The sequence below is a fragment of the Equus asinus genome, chromosome 2, assembly GCF_041296235.1.
Source record: "Equus asinus isolate D_3611 breed Donkey chromosome 2, EquAss-T2T_v2, whole genome shotgun sequence".
NCBI classification, from domain to species: Eukaryota; Metazoa; Chordata; class Mammalia; order Perissodactyla; family Equidae; genus Equus; species Equus asinus.
In genome coordinates, this window is record NC_091791.1 from 61,794,985 (window position 1) to 61,816,175 (window position 21,191).

General features: G+C 37.1%; 1 protein-coding gene across 10 annotated transcripts in view; it reads right to left on the bottom strand.

Moving 5' to 3' along the window:
- The window catches only part of CFAP70 (cilia and flagella associated protein 70), a 137,769-nt gene that overhangs the window by 53,817 nt on the left and 62,761 nt on the right, over positions 1-21,191 (bottom strand). For all 10 annotated transcript variants that reach the window (XR_011495666.1, XM_070490088.1, XM_070490093.1 and 7 more), the window contains 4 exons: positions 20,053-20,144; positions 2,561-2,621; positions 2,038-2,232; positions 358-489 (listed from right to left, as the gene is read on the bottom strand). Coding sequence is in view for 9 of the 10 variants with exons in the window: in XM_070490088.1 (XP_070346189.1) it covers positions 358-489; positions 2,038-2,232; positions 2,561-2,621; positions 20,053-20,144 (480 nt within the window). In the remaining variant the exon portion in view is untranslated. The remainder of the gene's footprint in view (positions 1-357; positions 490-2,037; positions 2,233-2,560; positions 2,622-20,052; positions 20,145-21,191) is intronic.

Genomic DNA, 21,191 nt, shown 5'->3' on the forward strand with positions numbered 1-21,191 from the left:
TCTGAAAACTCATAGTTTTTCATTTGAATAAAAAATTGAGAATTGCACGCATTCACAGAATAAACAGAATAATTTTTGTTTCACAATTTACATAGTCGATTTTATCTATTTTTTATCCATCACATTTATGACAGTTATGAAATTTATTTTTCTAGGAAGTTGAAAGAGCACACCCGCTTGTTCTCAAAATTAGTCTTATAATTTAGGCAGTTTCTTATTCATCTTTGTGTTTTCCATGTCCAGCAGAAAGCAGACACCTCAATAAATGTTCGTAGAATTAAGGAAGAAAGGAAGCAAGGAAGGAATCATTCAGAGGAAACCCTGATGCCCTGATGCTCTTGGTTCTTGAGCACCTACCTGGTTCAAGGCCACATGCATCTGATCCACCAAGAACACATAGAGCTCGCTGATAAATGTCTGCAGCTCCTCCTGGCTTTCAAATGATGTTGTCTTCAAGTACTTCTCTCTCACAATCTTTACCACAGCATGCTGCAAGAGACACAGGTCACCCATCTGATAACAGTCCAGCACCACGCTAACAGCACAGGCCTTCCTTGAGCTTCTGGTCTAAGGCTCAGCAGCACTTCAGAAGGTGACTGATTTCTCCCTTGGTAACTGCTAGACTATCACCTCTCTGATTTTTCCTCCAAACAACATGCTCTACGTGACTTCTTTTCTTGACGTCACCATCATCACTAACATGGTCAATGCAGGACTCAAACTGTGTGAAGAGAGCCATAAAGCCAAAGAAAAGCTTTGTATTAAGTTTATGTAGTATATCTCTCATGGTGACCACATGATTCAAGGGAGAAAGGGAGAAAGACCTGCTGTGAGAGTCTGGAGAATGGAATTCTGGTTCTAACCCTGCCACTGTACAACCTCATAAATTATTTTACACTTGGCACCTTGGTTTCCTCATTTGTTAAACAGATATGTACTTTGGTATTACTATCTTATTTCAGAAAATGACTGAGAAGCTAAAGAGAAATAACAGGTGGTGAAGCTTAAAATGCTATACAAATAACATATTTCTGTAGCCAGGACAGTTTCTTCTTTTTTTCCCCTCAGCTAACATTATTTCCAGGTTTTGTACTAAGCACTTTCCATGCATTATATTATTTAATTCTCATAATGACTCTACGTGATAATATTAACATTATCCCTCATTATTAGGCAAAGAAATTGAGGCTCAGAGATGTAAAGTCACTTGACCAAGGTCATCAGGCTAGTAGTGATGGAACCAGGAATCAAACTGAGATGTGCCTATGCCACCTACTGAGAACAGCCTCTTGCCTCCATGAGCAATAGTTGTTTTTCACTTTATTATTTCCATACGCTTTCTTTGTATCTGTTTAGTACAGTACAAGGCACAAAGTAAGTGTGCATAGAGAGGTGACAGGCAATGTAGTAGTTAAGAACGTGAGTTCTGGAGTCAGACTGCCTGAATTTGAGTCCTATCTTTGACCTTTACTAGCTCTGTGACCTTGGGCAAATTACTTAACCGACTAACTGTATTTCTCCATCTATAAAATTGGGAGTACCTACCTCATAGAGTAGTTGTGAGGATTAAATTAGCAAAATATAAAGCATTTAAAAATTTGGTTTACAGCAAAAAATAAATGTTAACCATTATTATTTGGGAAATCACTATTAAGTAAGTGTTTCTCAAATGATAGTGATTCTATGAACTAGGGAAATGTTTGTTAATGGGAAACAGATATTTAGTCATGGAATCAGTACCAGTTACAGAGCTTCTGCCTGGTAAAGCAACATGAAATCCGGCCCCAAATCTGGCCTAGCCTCAAGTAAAGACTTAGTTTGTTAAAAGCTCACACTCAGAATAGATACTGAACCATTCTAAGGCTCTGCAGGAGTGGAGCTTCTCTTGACATTCTATCATAGAGAACACAGCTCTTTGCACCAAAAACAAGAAAGGTGGAAGCATAGCTGAGCATAATCGGAGAAAAAAAGTAACTGGGTATGTAAAGAAGATGCTTCATAAAAACCTATGGAATAATTAAATAAATGAATATTTACCTTGAGTTGTTCTTTGAAAGCAAAGTATTTTCCAGAGCAATTAAGTTCATAGCTGAGCTGGCACTTATGTTCCTCCAGGGTTTCACTATCCATATCACTCCCTAGTTTGGCCACCTGTTTTCCAAACATCCTGTGATACTCTTCCAGAATGGCTCTAGAAATGTTTTTGATCTGCATGTGGTAGTCACTCACGGCCTAGGAAAATACAAAATGTCTGGTAAAGAGGCCTTAAGGAGGTTAAGATACAGAACGCAAGTCTGAAACTAGATTGGGTTTTACATTCAACAATACTTTAGGTATAAACTGCCCTTTTCTTTTCAGCTCAGAGACTACCAACAAAAGATTAAACACTATACTATTCACTGTACCCCACTAGTCACAACCAGAACCAGGAAGGAAAATATGTGAAGCTACAATTTCTCACCCCTTCTGGAAAACATACTGAAGAGTCCCTGCCTTATTTTCAAATGAGTGCACTCAACACCTTATAATATTAAAGTTTCACCTTGGCTTTGGCACTTGCCTTCTGAGCTCCTCCTGTCCGACGGGTAAGAGGTGGCCTTGGAGGAATCATTTCCTTGACCCTGTATCAGAAAAACAACAAGAACAAGTTTATTATCTGCAGATTTATGTTCTCTTATTTCCCACCTCCAAAGAGACTGGGGGTAGATCTAAGGTCTGCACTCCCATGACACTTGAGCACTGTGCTATTCTCTCATGTGAAAGCCCAGATGTGAACCCCAGAACAGTATATGTCTATGGAGCAGGTAGGAAGGAAGCCAGGAAGCAGCTACTCAGAGAGTAGCTAAGTTGTACTTTTGGCTAATTTGAGCCCTGGCTTTACCCTTACACATTTTTAAAAACCACTGTTATGCACAAGAGGCTGCTTGACTCGGGAGCTAGAAAGAAATGGGGGCTATGATTTTAGGTGCACTCAGTAGAGTCTATGAAAGCACAAAGTTTTGGAAATCTAAATGGTAAAGGGAAGTGAAAGCTTTTCTTTCTTTGCCATCTATGATAAGAAGTGTAATCTTGGCAATAATTTATAAGACTGAATTAAATTATGATAATTATATCAGACTTTACGGTGAGTAAGAAAATACATTTTGTCACTGTCAAACTACTTATGCAAAAACTGTACCTTCTATTTTCAGGAGACTTTACAAGGTCCTAGAGGAAATTAAGTTATAGCTCTTTCTCCTTATAGCGTCAGATTACTATTGAAATACATTGGACTACCTTGAAGTTTACAATCAAATTCACAAATTCAACTTTTCTTCTATAGGTCCTATGTAATTGTATACTTCAGCTCATAATTTCTAATTTTAATTTTATGCATTTTAATAGGAATATATCCTTATCATTCAAAACTTGAGGTATAAAACAACATATAATAAACAGTCTCCTTCCAACCTTGTTGTCCAGAACCCAATTTCCTCTGGAAAGACAATGTTATTTATTCATTCATTCAAAATATATACTGAGTGCTTACTATCCATCAGGCACTTTTCCAGGTCCTGAGGATAGAGCATTAAACAAAATAGACAGAAATTCTTGGCCTCACAGAGCTTACATTCTAGTGGGGAAACAAGAATAATAAACAAGATAAATAATTAAGATAAATATGTTAGAGGGAATGGAGAGGAGGCGGAGCAAAAAGGCGGGGTAAGCAGACCCGGGACTCTCTCCCCTCCAAACTACAACAAAGGACTGAAAAAAAAGAAGAAAAAACCTGAATTTCAGCTAAGGAACCTAATGCCAGGACTCAGAGACCTACAGTATCAAAAGACAGAAGACGGAGCGCCTACTGCCTGCCTCGGAGGAGCTGGAACGGGGTAGGAGAGAACATCCCTCCATCCCCTAGAAACCAGGATCGCAGTGTGGGTCCAGGAAGGAGAAGGGGAGGGGCCGCACGACCAGGGGACCGTCTAGGACTCCTGCCACTGGTTCAGTGGAAACCCGCTGACGGGGAGAGCTTCCGTGCGCGGGGACCCCATAAACGCAGGGCCCCGGGAGACCAGAGAACAGAACTGATCGAATCCAGATCGGTGCGCGAGAGAAACCGCCCCCACCCCCGCCCCGGCAAAGTGCACTGGGCACCGACATCTTGCCGGAAGGCGGAGAGATCAGAACACGCGGCTCTCGACCCCCATCTAGTGGCGACAGGCTGTAACTGCAACCAAATTCTACCACCATGTGAAAAAACTGCTCCTCTACCATCCAGCAATTTATAAAAGCCCCAGACCAGAAGGAAAACAATAAAAACATAGAATTAAGTCCTGAGGACTTGGAATTAGGTAAACTAAATGAAAATGAGTTCAGAACAGCTATAATAAAAAAACTCAATGAGGTAGAGAGAAAGATAGACAAGCCAAGTTCTGGAGTTACTTCACAAAAGAGATTGAAATTACAAGGAAGAATCAAACAGAATTACTAGAGATGAAAAACACAATGGACCAGATAAAACAGAATACAGATTCCATGAATGCCCGGGTAGATTCCATAGAAGAGCAAATTAGCATAATCGAAGATAGGCTGAATGGCTCGAGACAGAGGAAGAAAGAGAACTAAGGATTAAAAGGAATGAGGAAAGTATTAGAGAGATAGCAGATTCAAGGAGGAGAAAGAATTTAAGGATCACAAGAATTCCCGAGAACGTAGAAAAGGAAAATGGAGCAGAAAGTGTGCTTAATGGAATTATAGAACAGAACTTCCCAAATCTAGGGATTGAGGGAGAAATGTGTGTAGAGGAAGCTTTCAGATCTCCTAGATTTGTCAATGTAAAAAGACCTACTGCAAGGCATATAGTAGTACAAATGGCAAAAAGGAATGACAAAGAAAGAATACTCAGGGCCGCAAGACAAAAGAGAATTACCTACAAAGGAGCCCCTATCAGACTTTCAGCGGATCTCTCTGCAGAAACCTTACAAGCTAGGAGAGAATGGAGTGACATATTCAAAGCTTTAAAAGATAAAAATCTTCAGCCAAGAATACTCTATCCAGCAAGAATATCCTTCAGATATGAGGGAGAAATTAAATCTTTTCCAGACAAACAAAAGTTAAGGGAATTTGTAACCAAAAGTCCTCCACTACAAGAAATCCTCAAGAAAGCTCTCATACCTGAAAAAAGGGAGAACGGGGTCACAAACCACAGAGTAGGGAGACAGATAAATAGAACCAGAATAGGATAGCAAATATTCAACTATAGCATTAGGGTAAAGGTAAGGAATCTACCAAAGCAAGGAGGATCTTATCACTCTAACTACAAACTCATAACACAAGTTGGAACAAGAAGTGAAAATAATAATTTAGGAGGGGAAGAGCAAAGGGACTAAATTAGTCTAGACCAAGTAAGTAAGAGACCACCAGAGAATAAACTATATTACACATGAGATTCTAAATACAAACTTCAGGGTAGACACTAAACAACAGAACAGAGCCACAAAACATAAATAAGCAAAAATCTAAGAAACCCAGCATAAGAAATTGCAGTATCGAATGGGTAGGATAAAGTACACAGGAAGAGAAAAGCAGGAAAGCCAGATAATGAGCAATAGATTGACAGCTTTAAGTCCACATGCATCAATAATCACTCTCAATGTAAATGGATTAAACTCTCCAATAAAAAGACACAGAGTGGCAAAATGGATTAAAGAACAAGATGCAACAATTAGTTGCCTCCAGGAAACACACCTCAGCCCCAAGGACAAAGACAGGCTCAGAGTGAAGGGGTGGAGGACAATACTTCAAGCTAATAGCAAGGAAAAAAAAGAAGGTGTTGCAATTCTTATATCAGACAAAGTGGATTTCAAAATAAGACAGGTAAAGAGAGACACACAGGGACAATATATAATGATCAAAGGGACACTTCATCAAGAAGAAATAACGCTTATAAATATCTATGCACCCAACATAGGAGCTCCAAGGATCATAAAGCAACTATTAACAGACCTAAAGGAAGATGTTAAAAACAACACAATAATAGTAGGGAACCTCAACACCCCACTCACATCAATGGACAGATCATCCAGACAGAAAATCAACAAAGAAACAGTGGAGCTAAATGAAAAACTAAAACAATTGGACTTAATAGACATATATAGATCACTTCATCCTAAAAAAGCAGAATACACATCCTTCTCAAGTGCACATGGAACATTCTCAAGGATAGACCATGTGTTGTGAAACAAGGCAAGCCTCTACAAATTTTAAAAAAATTAAAATAATAACAAGCATCTTCTCTGATCATAATGCTATAGGGCTAGAAATTAATTACAAGAAAAAGCTGAGAAAGGCACAAAGATGTGGAGACTAAACAATACTGAACAAGCAATGGATCATTGAAGAAATTAAAGAAGAAATCAAAAAATACCTGGAAACTAATGAAAATGATAACATGCCATACCAACTCATATGGGATACAGCAAAAGCTGTATTAAGAGGAAAATTCAACGCAATACAGGCACACCTTAACAAACAAGAAAAATCCCAAATAAGCAATCTTAAACTACACCTAACTGAACTAGAGAAAGAAGAACAAATAAAGCCCAAAGTCAGCAGAAGGAGAGAAATAATAAAAATCAGAGCAGAAAAAAATACTATTGAAATGAAAAAGGTGGTAGAAACAATCTATGAAACAAAGAGCTGGTTCTTTGAGAAGATAAATAAAATTGACAAACCCCTAGCCAGACTTACAAAGAAAAAAAGGGAGAAGGCTCAAATAAACAAAATCAGAAATGAAAGAGGAGAAATAACAACAGACTCTGCAGAAATACAATGGATTATAAGAGAATACTACGAAAAACTATATGCTAACAGAATGGATAACCTAGAGGAAATGGATAAATTCTTGGACTCCTACAATCTCCCAAAGCTCACTCAAGAAGCAGCAGACAATTTGAACAGACCAATCACAAGGAAAGAGATCGAAACAGCAATCAAAAACATCCCAAAGAATAAAACCCCAGGACCAGATGGCTTCCCTGGGGAATTCTACCAAACTTTCAGAGAGGATTTAATACCTATCCTTTGCAAGCTATTCCAAAAAATTAGGGAGGATGGAACACTTCCTAACACATTCTGTGAGGCCAACATCACGCTGATACCAAAGCCAGACAAGGACACCACGAAAAAAGAGAACTACAGGCCAATATCACTGATGAACATAGATGCAAAAATTCTAAACAAAATTTTGGCCACCAGAATTCAGCAATTCATCAAAAGGATCATACATTATGATCAAGTGGGATTCATACCAGGGACACAGGGATGGTTCAACATCCGCAAATCAATCAACGTGATACACCACATCAACAAACTGAGGAATAAAAACCACATGATCATCTCATAGATGCAGAGAAAGCATTTGACAAGATCCAACAGCCATTTATGATAAAAACTCTGAACAAAATGGGCATAGAAGTGAACTACCTCAACATAATAAAGGCCATATATGACAAACCCACAGCCAACATCATACTCAATGGGCAAAAATTGAGTGCCATCCCCCTGAAAACAGGAACGAGGCAAGGATGCCCACTATCACCAGTCTTATTTAACATAGCACTGGAGGTCCTGGCCAGAGCAATCAGGTAAGATAAAGGAATAAAAGGGATCCAAATAGGGAGGGAAGAAGTGAAACTCTCACTGTTTGCAGACGACATGATCTTATATGTAGAAAACCCCAAAGAATCCATTGGAAAACTCTTAGAAGTAATCAACAACTATAGTATAGTTGCAGAGTATAAAATCAATTTGCATAAATCAGTAGCATTTCTATATTCTAACAACGAACTAACAGAAAAAGAACTCAAGAACACAATACCATTCACAATCGCAACAAAAAGAAGAAAATACCTCGGGATGAATTTAACTAAGGAAGTGAAAGACCTATACAATGAAAATTACAAGGCCTTTCTGAGAGAAGTGGATGATAACATAAGGAGATGGAAAGACATTCCATGTACATGGATTGGAAGAATAAACATAGTTAAAATGTCCGTTCTACCTAAAGCAATCTACAGATTCAACGCCCTCCCAATCAGAATCCCAATGACATTCTTTACAGAATTAGAACAAAGAATCCTAAAATTTATATGGGGCAACAAAAGACCCCGAATTGCTAAAGCAATCCTGAGAAAAAAGAACACAACAGGAGGCATCACAATCCCTGACTTCAAAACTTACTACAAAGCTAAAGTAATCAAAACAGCATGGTACTGGTACAAAAACAGGTGCACAGATCAATGGAACAGAATTGAAAGCCCAGAAATAAAACCACACATCTCTGGACAGCTTATCTTCGACAAAGGAGCTGAGTGCAAACAATGGAGAAAAGAAAGTCTTTTCAACAAATGGTGCTGGGAAAACTGGAAAGCCATATGTAAAAGAATGAAAATTGACCATTCTTTTTCACCATTCACCAAAATAAACTCAAAATGGATCAAAGACCTAAAGGTGAGACCTGAAACCATAAGGCCTCTAGAAGAAAACGTAGGCAGTACACTCTTTGACATCAGTATTAAAAGGACATTTTCGGACACCATGTCTTCTCAGAGAAGGGAAACAATAGAAAGAATAAACAAATGGGACTTCATCAGACTAAAGAGCTTCTTCAAGGCAAATGAAAACAGGGTTGAAACACAAAAACAACCCACTAACTGGGAAAAAATATTTGCAAGTCATATATCTGACAAAGGCTTAATATCCATAATATATAAAGAACTCTCACAACTCAACAACAAAAAAATCAAACAACCCAATCAAAAAATGGGCTGGAGACATGAACAGACATTTCTCCAAAGAAGATATACGGATGGCCAATAGGCACATGAAAAGATGCTCATCATCCCTGATCATCAGGGAAATGCAAATCAAAACTACACTAAGAAATCACCTTATACCCATTAGAACGACAAAAATATCTAAATCTAATAGTAACAAATGTTGGAGAGGTTGTGGAGAGAATGGAACCCTCATACACTGCTGGTGGGAATGCAAACTAGTGCAGCCACTATGGAAAACAGTATGGAGATTCCTCAAAAAATTAAAAATAGAACTACCATACAATCCATCCATTCCACTACTGTGTATCTATCCAAAGAGCTTGAAGTCAGCAATTCCAAAAGTCCTATGCACCCCAATGTTCATTGCAGCATTATTTACAATAGCCAAGACATGGAAGCAACCTAAGTGCCCATCAACAGATGAATGGATAAAGAAGTTGTGGTATATATATACAATGGAATACTAGTCAGCTGCAAAACAGAACAAAATCATCCCATTTGCAACAACATGGATGGACCTTGAGGGAATTATGTTAAATGAAATAAGCCAGTTAGAGAAGCATAATCTCTGTATGACTCCACTCATATGAGGAATTTAAAAATGTGGACAAAGAGAACAGATTAGTGGCTACCAGGGGAAAGGTGGGGTGGGGGGTGGGCACAAAGGGTGAAGTGGTGCACCTACAACACGAATGACAAACATTAATGTACAACTGAAATTTCACAAGATTGTAACCTATCATTAACTCAATTAAAAAAATAAAAAGATAAATATGTTAGTGATATATACCATGGAGAAAAATAATACAGGAAGGCAGATAGACTATGCTGGGGGCTGGAGGTGGTGGACTGGGAGAGCATCTTTCACCAAGGAAAGCCTCCCTGAGATGATAACATTTGAGTAAAGACCTGAGGGAGGTGAGGAAGCAAGTCATGTAGATATCTGGGATAAGGAAATAACAGGCAAAAGGAACAGCAAGCATAAAGGCCTTGCTGCAAGAGTGTGCCTGGCATGTGTGCAGAACAGCAGGGAGGCCAGTTTGGCTGGACTGAAAAAGTGAGAGCAAAGTACATGCAGAATATATAAGGACAAAGTCCTCGTAAGGACTTTGACTTTTACTCAGAGTATGATGGGGAGTCACTGGTAGTTTCTGAGCAGAGGAGTTACATGAGTTGACTTCCATTTCAATACAACCATTATAGAATGCTGTATTAAGAATAAACTGCCCAAATATTCATCAACTGAAGAATAGGAAAACAAAATATGGTATATCCATGTGATGAAATATTATTCAACAATAAAGAAATGAAGTACTGATACATGCTACAGTATGGATGAACCTTGACAACATTATCTTAAATGAAAGAAGCCAGTCACAAAGACCACATATTTTTATGATTCCATTTATATGAAATGTCCAGAGTTGGCCAATCTATACAGACAAAAAGTAGATAAGCCCTTGCCTAGGGCTGGGGGATTGGCATAAGGGTTGGGAGGAAGTGTAAAGTGACTGCTAACGTACATGTTTCTATTAGGGGTAACAAAAATGTTACAAAGCTGACTGTGGTGATGGCTATGCAACTCTGTGAGTATACTAAAAGCCATTGGATTGTATACTTTAAACGGGTGAACTGAATGGTATGTGAATTATATCTCAATAAAGCTGTTATTTTAGAAAAAAATAATAAACTGAAGGGTGGAATAGTAGATGCAGGGACACCAGGTGAGAGATTACTATGGCCCTGAGCAGAAAGTTTATGAAAATTAGATATACAAATCCAGAGTTCAGGAGACAGGTCCAGGCTTGATACATAAATTTGGGAGCGATCAGCATATAGATGGTATTTAGAGCCACGAGACTGGATGGAAACCAAGGGAGTGAGTGTAGATTGAAAAGAAGTCCAGGGACTGAGCTCTGAGGGACTCCACTATTTAGAGGACGGAAAGATAAAGAAGGCCAGAGAGAGAGGAAAAAAACCAGGAGAGTATAGTGTCCTGAAAGCCAGGTAAAGAAAGTGCTTCAAGAAGGATTGAGTAGTTAAATGCTGATGACAGGTCACAATGACCCTGAGAGCAGACCATTGGATTTAACAATGTGGTGGTCATTAACAGCCTTGCTGAGAATATTACCCAGAGACAAGTTATTGGAAGTGAATTACTAGGTTCAAAGATGCATGCATTTGTATTTTAATAGCTACTACCAAATTGCCCTCCACAGGAGTTGTACCACCAATTTATGCTCTCACTAGCTCGTATGAAAGGACCTGTTTCTAAATATTCTTATCAACAACATAATGAGTTATCAAGCCTTTTTGATCTTCTGCAATTAAAAAAAACAAGGTATTTCAGAGTAGTTTTAATTTGCATTTCTTTTATTATGAAAGTAATTGTGCTTCTTTTCATGTTTAAGAATGAATTAAATTTATATATATTATTATACATTGACATAGATTCAGCAGTTTGGTACACACATGCCTCAGCCAGAGACCAAAGGCAAATAATCTCTTATGAATATTGGGTCCTATTTTCTATCACTAACTAGTCATTCTAATCGGCCTTTGCACTATATATTGTCACTATATATATTTATATCTTCATATTTACACTATATATTGGAGGAGAAATCTGCCTTCTACCTCCTTACAGCCAAAGAAAAAACTTACAGCTAATAACTATTTCTCACTAAAAAAGTCTAAGAATATTTAAAAGTTGATATAGCATAATTTAAAAAGTACTATATATAGTCAAGCTAAATTGATAAAAAGTCAGAGATAAAAACAATGATTAAAAAAAGAGCTCAGTGATGGAGAACAGATCGGTGGTTGCTAGACGTATGGGTGTGGAGTGGGTAAAATGGGTGAAGAGTGTCAAATGGTACAAACTTTCAGTTATAAAATAAATAAGTCATGAGGATACAATATACAGCATGGTGACTATAGATAATAATACTGTACTATATACTTGAAAGTTGCTAAGGTATAGATCTTAAAAGTTCTTATCACACGAAAAACAAAATTTTTGTAACAATGTATGGTAACTATGTTAATTAGACTTATTATGGTGATAATTTTACAATGCATATGAATATCAAATCATTATGTCGTACACCTGAAACTAATATGTTATATGTAAATTATACTTCAATAAAAAATTGCTTCTGCATTTCCTATAAAACTTTCATTAACAATGCTATTATTCTGTCACTCAGTATTCCCTATGTGAGAGCTCAAAAGAGAAATTTGTTTTAGAATTTAATGCCAAGAAAAAAAATCTGTTCTCTCTTGGGTCTAGTGTGCATCCTCCTCTATGATTAGAATTGCATAACTTACAGGGATTCCCTTTTTGTTAGACAACTCAGATTTGATGATTATTCCTGCCAGCTCTATTTAACAGTTTCTTCCTTTTTGTTTCCATGGCTTGAGTTCTTAACTTTCTATTTCTAGATTATCAACCTTATTTTATATATATCATTTATGGTAAATAGTCTCAGGTTATTTCTGGAAAGGGACTAACTGAAAAGTTTTAAAAAGTTTAAGAACTCTCTGGTATAAAAGATGAATGTGCCACTACAAGCAGGTAATTCTCAAAAGGAGACTTCCAAATGACTAATGAATATGTGAAAAAAAATGTTTAATCTCACTAAAACATTTGTAATGTGGATTAAAGTTAAAATTAGAAACTTTCTTTTCCTGTCAAAATAGCAAAAATAAAAAACTATTGTGTTGGTGAATGTATGAAGAAACAGCAGTCTCATATATTGCTTGTGGAACTGCAAACCTTTTGGAAGGCAATTTGGGGATATTTATCAAAAGCCTTAAAAATATCTGTAATAAATAGTCTTCAACATGGAAGCTTTTATTTCCTTTCATCCTTCATTGAGCATGGTGCAAGTCACATCAAGAGGTGAGGTCTAGACATCAGCAAAATGGCAGAGTAGAGAACTCCATACTCCTATCCCTCCACAGAAACATTGAAAAACCAACCAGAAACTGTCAGAACCAACTTTGTCAGAACTCTGGAAGACAGGTAAAGGTTTACAGCAACCAAGTGAATACCAAATCAAGAAAAACACAATTAAAAAATAGCAGGAAAGCTTAGCAGTATTTTTACTTGCCCTTGCCCCACTGCCCCCATCCCCAACTCAGTGGCAGTCTTGAAGATGGCAGCCCACATCTCGAGTGTGGCACACCAGTCCCTGATTCTGGAAGAGCAAAGGAGACCTTATTTGCAAGTTACCATGTTTGTTCTAACCTATCTTGGACTACCTGAAGGACTGACATAAGGCATTTGATTCTATTTCTCCTAACTTAAAACCCATTCAGTGTAGAAAAGCAGTGGGTGGGCACTACTCAAAAACATTTTAAGGTTATCAAAAACCCATAGCTCTGTGGGACAAAAGATTATGGTTAAAACACACAACAACCACTTAAGGCCTAGGGGGAAAAGCCAGAGAGTTTTTTTGGAAGATTAGGGTATTCAAAACTACTTGCATACACTGGGAAATTTAGAAAGCCACATACATGCCCAAGACAGGATATATGCTCAGAAAAGACCTGAGAAGACCCTAAGCTTTCAACACTGACTGATCTATAGTCTCAGTGCAAGCAGAAAGTGAAAGCTAAGGCAGAATTATAAACAGCCTGGTTAAGTGTTAAAAGAATGGCATGGCACAGAGCCATCTGCAAAGACAGAAAAAGAGATTTTGTTTACTAGTTTGTTTACGTTAAGATACTAGCATTCAACAAAGTCTCAGTCAAAACACTGGCTGAGCACAAGCTACAACTTCAACAATCAAGAACAGCCAACCCCGGGGATCAGGAAAATCTGATTTCCAAAGTTCCCACATTATAGTACCCAAATGGTCAGTTTTAAACAAAAAAAATAACATGTACAAAAAAACATAAAAGTATGGCTCTTTCAAAATAAAAAATAAACTGACAGAAGCCGTCCCTGAAGAAGCCCAGACATTGGACGTGCAACAAAAAGATGTTAAATAAACCAATTTAAACATGCTCAAAGAGCTAAAGGAAACCACAAAGTACTAAGAGAAACCAGGAAAATGATGTATTAACAAAATGAGAATATCAGTAAAGAAACAAGAATTATAAAAATTATAAATAGAAAGTCTGGAGTTGAAAAGTACAATAACTGAAATGAAAAAGTCACTAGAGGGTTCAAGATTGATCAACAGAAGGAACAACCAGAAAACCCGAAGATAGGACAACTGAAATTATCCAGTCTGAGGAACAGAAAGGAAAAAAAAATGAAAAAAAGTGAACAGAGGCTAAAATCTGCAGGATGCCGTCAACATACACATACGCATAACCAACATACACATTATGGGAATTCCAACAGAAGAGACAGGGAAAGGGACAGAAAGAATTTTGAATAAATAATGGCCAAAACCTCCTCAAATTTGATGAGGAGTACACATACGAGAAGCTTGACAAACTCCAAGCAAGATAACCTCAGAGAGATCTACATAAAACACATTAGAATCAAATTGTCAGAAGCCAAAGGCAAAAGAAAATCTCAAAAGCAGTGAGAGGAGTGACTTGTCACATAAGATTAACAGATAATTTCAATAATGTCAATAAGATTAACAGATAATTTCCTATCAGAAACCATGGAGGTCAGAAGGCACTGGGGTAACATCTTTAAAGTTCTGAAAGAAAAAAAATGCCAACCACGAATTCTGTATCTGGCAAACTATCTTTCAAGAATGAAGGAGAAATTAAGACAATCCCAGATATACAAAAGCTAAGACAGTCTGTTACTGAGATCTACCCCATAAGAAATGCTAAAGGGAGCCCTTCAAGCTGAAATGAAAGGACACTTGTCAGCAACTGGAAGGTAAATGAAGAATAAAGAACACTGGCAAAAGTAAATATGAAAGCCAGTATTATTGTACTTTTGATTTGTAACTCCTCCTTATCTCTTTTTTTAGAAGGAAAATGCAAAAAAAATTATAAATCTTTGTTAATAGGAACACAATGTATAAAAATATAACCTGTGACAATAATAATATAAAGAGGGAGGAATGGAGACATAGAGGAGCAGGGTATATAGTATTAAATCTAGCTGATAGTATTAAAACCAGATTGTTATAGGTTTAAGCTGTTAATTGTAATCCCCAAGGTAACCACTAAAAAAATAACTTAAAAAATATAAAGAGAAGGAAAGAAGAAGGGAATCTAAGTGGTATATTGTAAAAAAAAATCAAATATAAAAAAGGCAATAATGAAGTAATTCAAGAACAGAAAACATATAGGTCATGTAGATAACAAATAGATATGTGGTAGAAGTAAATCCTTCATTAGTAATCACATTAAATGTAGATGGGTTAAACTTTCCTATTAAAAGGCAAAGCTTGGCAGATCAGATTAAAAAAAAAAGTACAGCATTCATCTAACTGCTGTCAACAAGATATTCCCTTTAGATATATGGACACAAAGAGGTTGAAACTAGGAGGATAGAAAAAGATATTCCATGTAACTAGTAACCAAAATAGAGCTGAGGAGGCTATATTACTGTCAGACAAAATAGACTTTAAATCAAAAAGGATTATAAGAGACAAAGAAGAACATTATTTATAGAAAAAAGTTTCCAGACAGCAATAAAACATAACAATCACAAATAAATACGTACGTAACAACAGAATCCCAAAATATATGAGGCAAAAATTGACACATTTGAAGGGAGAACAAGACAGTTCTTCAAGAATAGAGACTTCGATACCCCACTTTCAATAATGGATAGGTCAACCAGAGAGAAGATCAATAAAGAAACAGAGGACTTACACAACAGTATAAACCAATTAGACCTAACAGACATATACAGAACACTCTACCCAACAACCACAGAATACACATTCTTCTCAAATGCACATGAAACATTCTGCAGGACAACCATATATTAGGTCACAAAAAAAGTCAATAAAGTTTTAAAAACTGAAGTCATACAAACTAGTCATGTGTCACTTAACAATGGGGATACAATCTGAGAAATGTATTGTTAGGCAATTTTGTCATTGTGCAAACATCAGAGTGTACTTACACAAACCTAGATGGTATAGCCTACAACACACCCAGGCTATATGGTATAGCCTATTGCTCCTAGGCTACAAACCTGTACAGCATGTTACTGTACTGAATACTGTAGGCACCTGTAACACAATTATAAATATGTGTGTATCTAAACATATATAAACACAAAAGGTAAAGTAAAAACATGGTCAAAGATAAAAAATGGTACATCTGTATAGGACACTTCACAGGAATGGAGCCTGCAGGACTGGAAGTTGCTCTGGGTGAGTCAGTGAGTTAGTAATGAGTGAATGTGAAGGCCTAGGACATTACTGTACACTACTGCAGACTTTATAAACACTGTACACTTAGGCTACACTAAATTTATTTTAAAAGTTTCTTTCTTCCATAATAAATTAAACCTAGCTTACTGTAACTTTTCCACTTTATAAACTTTTAATTTTTTTTAAGTTTTTGACTTTTGTAATAACATTTAACTTAAAACACCAACAGCTGTACAAAAATATTGTTTCTTTATATCCTTATTCTGTAAGCTTTTTTCTATTAATTTTTTTTTCACTTTTTAAAATTTTTGTTAAAAATTAAGACACTAACACACACATTAGCCTAGGCCTACACAGGGTCAGGATCATAGCTATCACTGTCTTCCACCTCCACATCTTGTCCCACCAGAAGGTCTTCAGTAGCAATAATATGCTTGGAGCTGTCATCTCCTATGATAACAATGACTTCTTCTGGAATATCTCCTGAAAGACCTGCCTGAGGCTCTTCTTGAGGAGTGTCACTCTTTTCAGAAATATGTCCATGGTGGTTTGCTTGGTTTCTTTCTTTCTTTTTTTTTTTATCATAGATTTGCTTGTAAGCAGATAATGCACCATGAACATTCTTCTCTATTAATGAAAACCTTTTGGTGTTGGGGACAATGTTTTCAAACTTTTTAAGGAGCTTGTTGAGGTCTGCAAAAGCTTCTGCTAAGCCCTTCAGTGTGAATTTTCTTAGGGGTTCTTCTTTTTCTTCTCCTGAAGTTTCCTTTTCTCTTGCCTCTTCTTCAGCTATGTGCTTCTATTTTAGTTTAACAACTCCTCATTAGTCAATTCCTCATGAACTACTTCTAGGAGCTCCTCAATGTCATCCTCATCCACACCCAGTGTAAAGTTGTCTGCCATCTCAACCACAGCCTTGTTGAGTTGCGCAACCTCCTCATCCTTGGCAAATCCTTAGAAGTCATGGATGAACCTCTTGAGTGTCTTGTCCAGATGCTGCTCATACACTCCTTGGTGACATCACCCAAAACCCAAGCAAGGTTCCTGATGCAGTCACAGATGTTAGAATCCTTCCAGAATTGCATCAGTGTCTTCTCAGTGTCTTTCTCAGTTGCAGCAATAGCCTGGGAAAAGGTAATCCTCAAGTAGTTGGGCCTTAAAAGCTGCTATAACTTCTGGATCCATTGGTTGGATTAAAGATGTGGTGTTTGAAGGAAGAAGCACTGCTTCGATGTAGGGATGAAGATCACCAATAAAAGGAGGATGTCCAGGACCATTATCAACAATAAGAAAAATCTCGAACGGGATGTTATTCTCCAAACAATACTTCTCCATTTCGCTGGCACAGCAATTCAGGAGGGCATCTTGGAAGAGGAACTGGGTCATCCATGACTTCTTATTGTTCCTGTAGTACACTGGTAGTGTGTGCTTATTGATATGCTTGACAGACCTGGGGCTCTCACTGTGCCAGATCACAAAGGATTTCAATTTGTAGCCTGCAACATTACCCAAAGGAAGACTATTATCCTGTCCTTAAAAGCCTTGAAACCTAGCATTTACTTGGCCTCCTTACAGATGAAAGCCCTTTCAGGCATCAGTTTCCAGAACAAGGAGGTTTCATCTATGTTGAATACTTGCTCTGGCAGGTAATTTTCTTCCACAATCAGCTTATCTAGAGTTTCCAAAAATTCTTCACCTGCCTTTACAACAGTACTTGCAGACTCACCAATCACTTTCACATTATGTAATGAATAACGATTCTTGCATTGTTTAAGCCACCCAGAGCTAGCAGTAAATTCAACACCATAGTCAGGGCCAGCCTTTTCTTTCAACATCACAAATAAACTTTTTGCTTTGGCTGTGATCATCGTGGTGCTGAAATGGATACACTTCTGTGACAGGTCTTCAATCCAGGTCATTGGAAGTTTCTACATGCCTGATCAAGGCCCTTCTCAAAGTTTTATTAATCTTGTTGCCTTTGATGAAGCAGATCCTTTAACAGCTTCCATCACTTTGTTCTTGTTCTTCAAGATTGTAACTGTGGTGGAATGGGACATGCCTGACTGATGACCAATAATCATCACTGATTTTCCACCTTCGTAGTCCTTAATCACTTTTCATTTCATTTCCGGGTCAATCACTCAATGTAGCCCCTTACTGGCAACATTAGCAGTGGATTTTGTATTCTTGGGGGCCATGATGAACAAAACGACATCAAATTAAACCAAGCATAAGAGAAAAATGACACAATCAAGAGACACAGTAAACATGAGATGTATGAGGCTGCTGCCAGCATAACATGGTATACTGTTTTACAGTAAACATTTTTTTATAAGTAGCAAAACTGTACTCTAAAATTACAATTAAAAGTATAATATAGTAAATACATAAACCAATAACATAGTTGCTGATCATTATCAAGTATTATGTACTGTACATAATTGTAAATATTATACTTTTATACGACTGGTAGAGTAGTAGGTTTGTTTACACCAGATCACCACAAACACGTGAGTAATGCATTGGGCTACAATATTACAATGGCTACAATGTCACTAGGCAATAGAAATTTTCCAGCTCCATTATAATCTTATGGGACCACCATTGTATATACACTCTGTCATTGACCAAAACATCTTATGTGGTACATGACTGTATCTTTTCTAATCACAATGGAATTAAACTAGAAATCAATAATTGAAGGAAATTGGAAAACTGGAAGATTCACGAATATGTGGAAATTAAGCAACACAGTTTTAAATAACCTAAATATCAAAGAAGATATCAGAAGGGAGATTAGAAAATACCTGGAGATGAATAAAAACAAAAACACAACATACCAAAACTTATGGGATGCAATGAAAGAAGGGCTCAGAGGGAAATTGATAGCTCTAAACACATAGATTAAAAAAGAGAAAGCTCTCAAATCAATAACCTAACTGTACATTGTAAGGAACTAGAAAAGGAGAACAAACTAAACCAAAAACTAGAAGAAGTAAGGATACAATAAAGATTAGATTAAATATAAATAAAACAGAGAAGAGAAAATCAACAAAACCAAAAAGCTGGTTCTTTGAAAAGATCAACAAAATTGATACATCTTTAGGTAGATGGACCAAGAAAAAAAGAACGAAGACTCAAATTACTAAAATCAGAAAGGAAAGTGGGGACATTACTCCCCATTTTACAGAGACAAAAAGGATAGTAAGAGAATACCATAAACAATTGTACATCAACAAATTGGATAAGCTAGATGAAGTGGACAACTTCCCAGAAACACAATCAAAGCACTATGGTACAATATAAAAAAAGTTTTTTAAAAATTACATATATTTAGACATAATGTGGTGTGTGTGTGTAATATAGAGGCATTACAACATTACAGAAGGATAAATACTAAGGTGGTAAAAGTGGTTATCACCGGATGAGTAGAAATCTGAGTGTTTTTGTTTTGTTTTGTTTTGTTTTGCTGAGGAAGATTAGCCCTGAGCCAACATCTGTGCCAATCTTCCTCCACCTTATATGTGCAGGAAGCATGTCCCCCACATATAAAGCATGTCCACTACAGCATGGACAATCAGTGGTTTAGATCTGTGCCTGGGATCCGAATCCAGGAACCCGGGCTGCTAACGCAGAGCATGCTAAACTTAACCACTATGCCACAGGGCTGGCCCCATAAATCTGAGCGTTTTTATGTGCTTTCTTGCTGATCTCAATTTTCTCAAATTTTTTGTAATGGGCACAAACTGCCTTTGTAATAAGAAAACAACAATTAACAAAAGAAACTTCATCTGGAAAAAAATGGAAAACTGTCTGCTGCTTAGCCCAGGGGAAATTACATTTATGGGGACAAAATGACTTCCTTCTATTAATATCTAAATTGTTTTTGCAAAACAAGTATGAGAACCATTGCTACATACCTTCTGGCTAGCTCCTCAGGCATTCGCTTTGGGACCAAAGCTTTGTCCAACTGAATCTCCAATACAATGTACGTTCCTGCTTCTACATATTGCTGTAAAGACATTTTTCTCTAATTTATTCTTTCCAGAAGAATATATTTATTAAAAAATTTTAGCAACATAAGATAATGCTCACAACATTAATAAGTGAGAAAACTGCATATACAACTACATATATAGTGTGATCTCAACTATTAAAACATTTTTTACATAGTAAAACAACTGGAAAGAAAAATAGCAACAGTGGTTATCTTTTTCAGAAAAGGGATTTTATTCTTCGAAACTTGTACCACAGCTGAAGCGCTGTTTAACTTGTTTAATACTTTTCTTGGACTGTTTTAAGTGAATGCCATTCTTTCTCCCACCGAACCTTTCATGAGTCCTGCAGAAATATTCTCACAACCTTCTGATGTTCCCACTCACAGCTTCCTACCACCATCTACCAACTGCAAACTGAAGGTCATTTCTACCCAGATTTTTGCCAGCATCCTAAATATGTGTCCAAAATTGAACTTTTTTCCTCTGTATCAACCTCTCTTTTGGCTTTTCTCTTAATGATTTTGCCATCCTTCCAGAAAGTGAGGCTTGAAACTTGAGTTATCTTTAATTTTCTTTCTCACCACTCCCAAAACTTCCCAATTCTACGCTTTGCCTCTGCAGGTTTCTGACTTTATGACAAGCCCTTCCCTAAATCAAACTGTCATCAACACTCATCTGTACTATAAGAAAAACCTATAAACTGACATCTGAAGCCCCTACCCCAGAAATCTTTTTCACATCTTTGCAAGAGTTCTACCCTGAAGCACACACGAGGCATGGTTTCTCCTCGACTTAAAAACTTTTATTATGAGTCATTTTATTATGAGTCCCTCATCACCTATAGAATGATGCCCAAGCTTTTTAACAAGGCTTGCAAAGTCTTTCTACAACCGGACTCAGCCTCTCTCTTCTTTCTCAACTCCTTTCAGAACCTCTCCTTTCTTTTCTTTAGAAGCTCTTCTTTTCTTTTCATTTCTCTGTACCATGCACTGAACTAACTGATGCACCCCGAGTTCTGCTACCTTCTCTGTGCCTTGACTCAAGCTGTTCCCTGGCCTCTT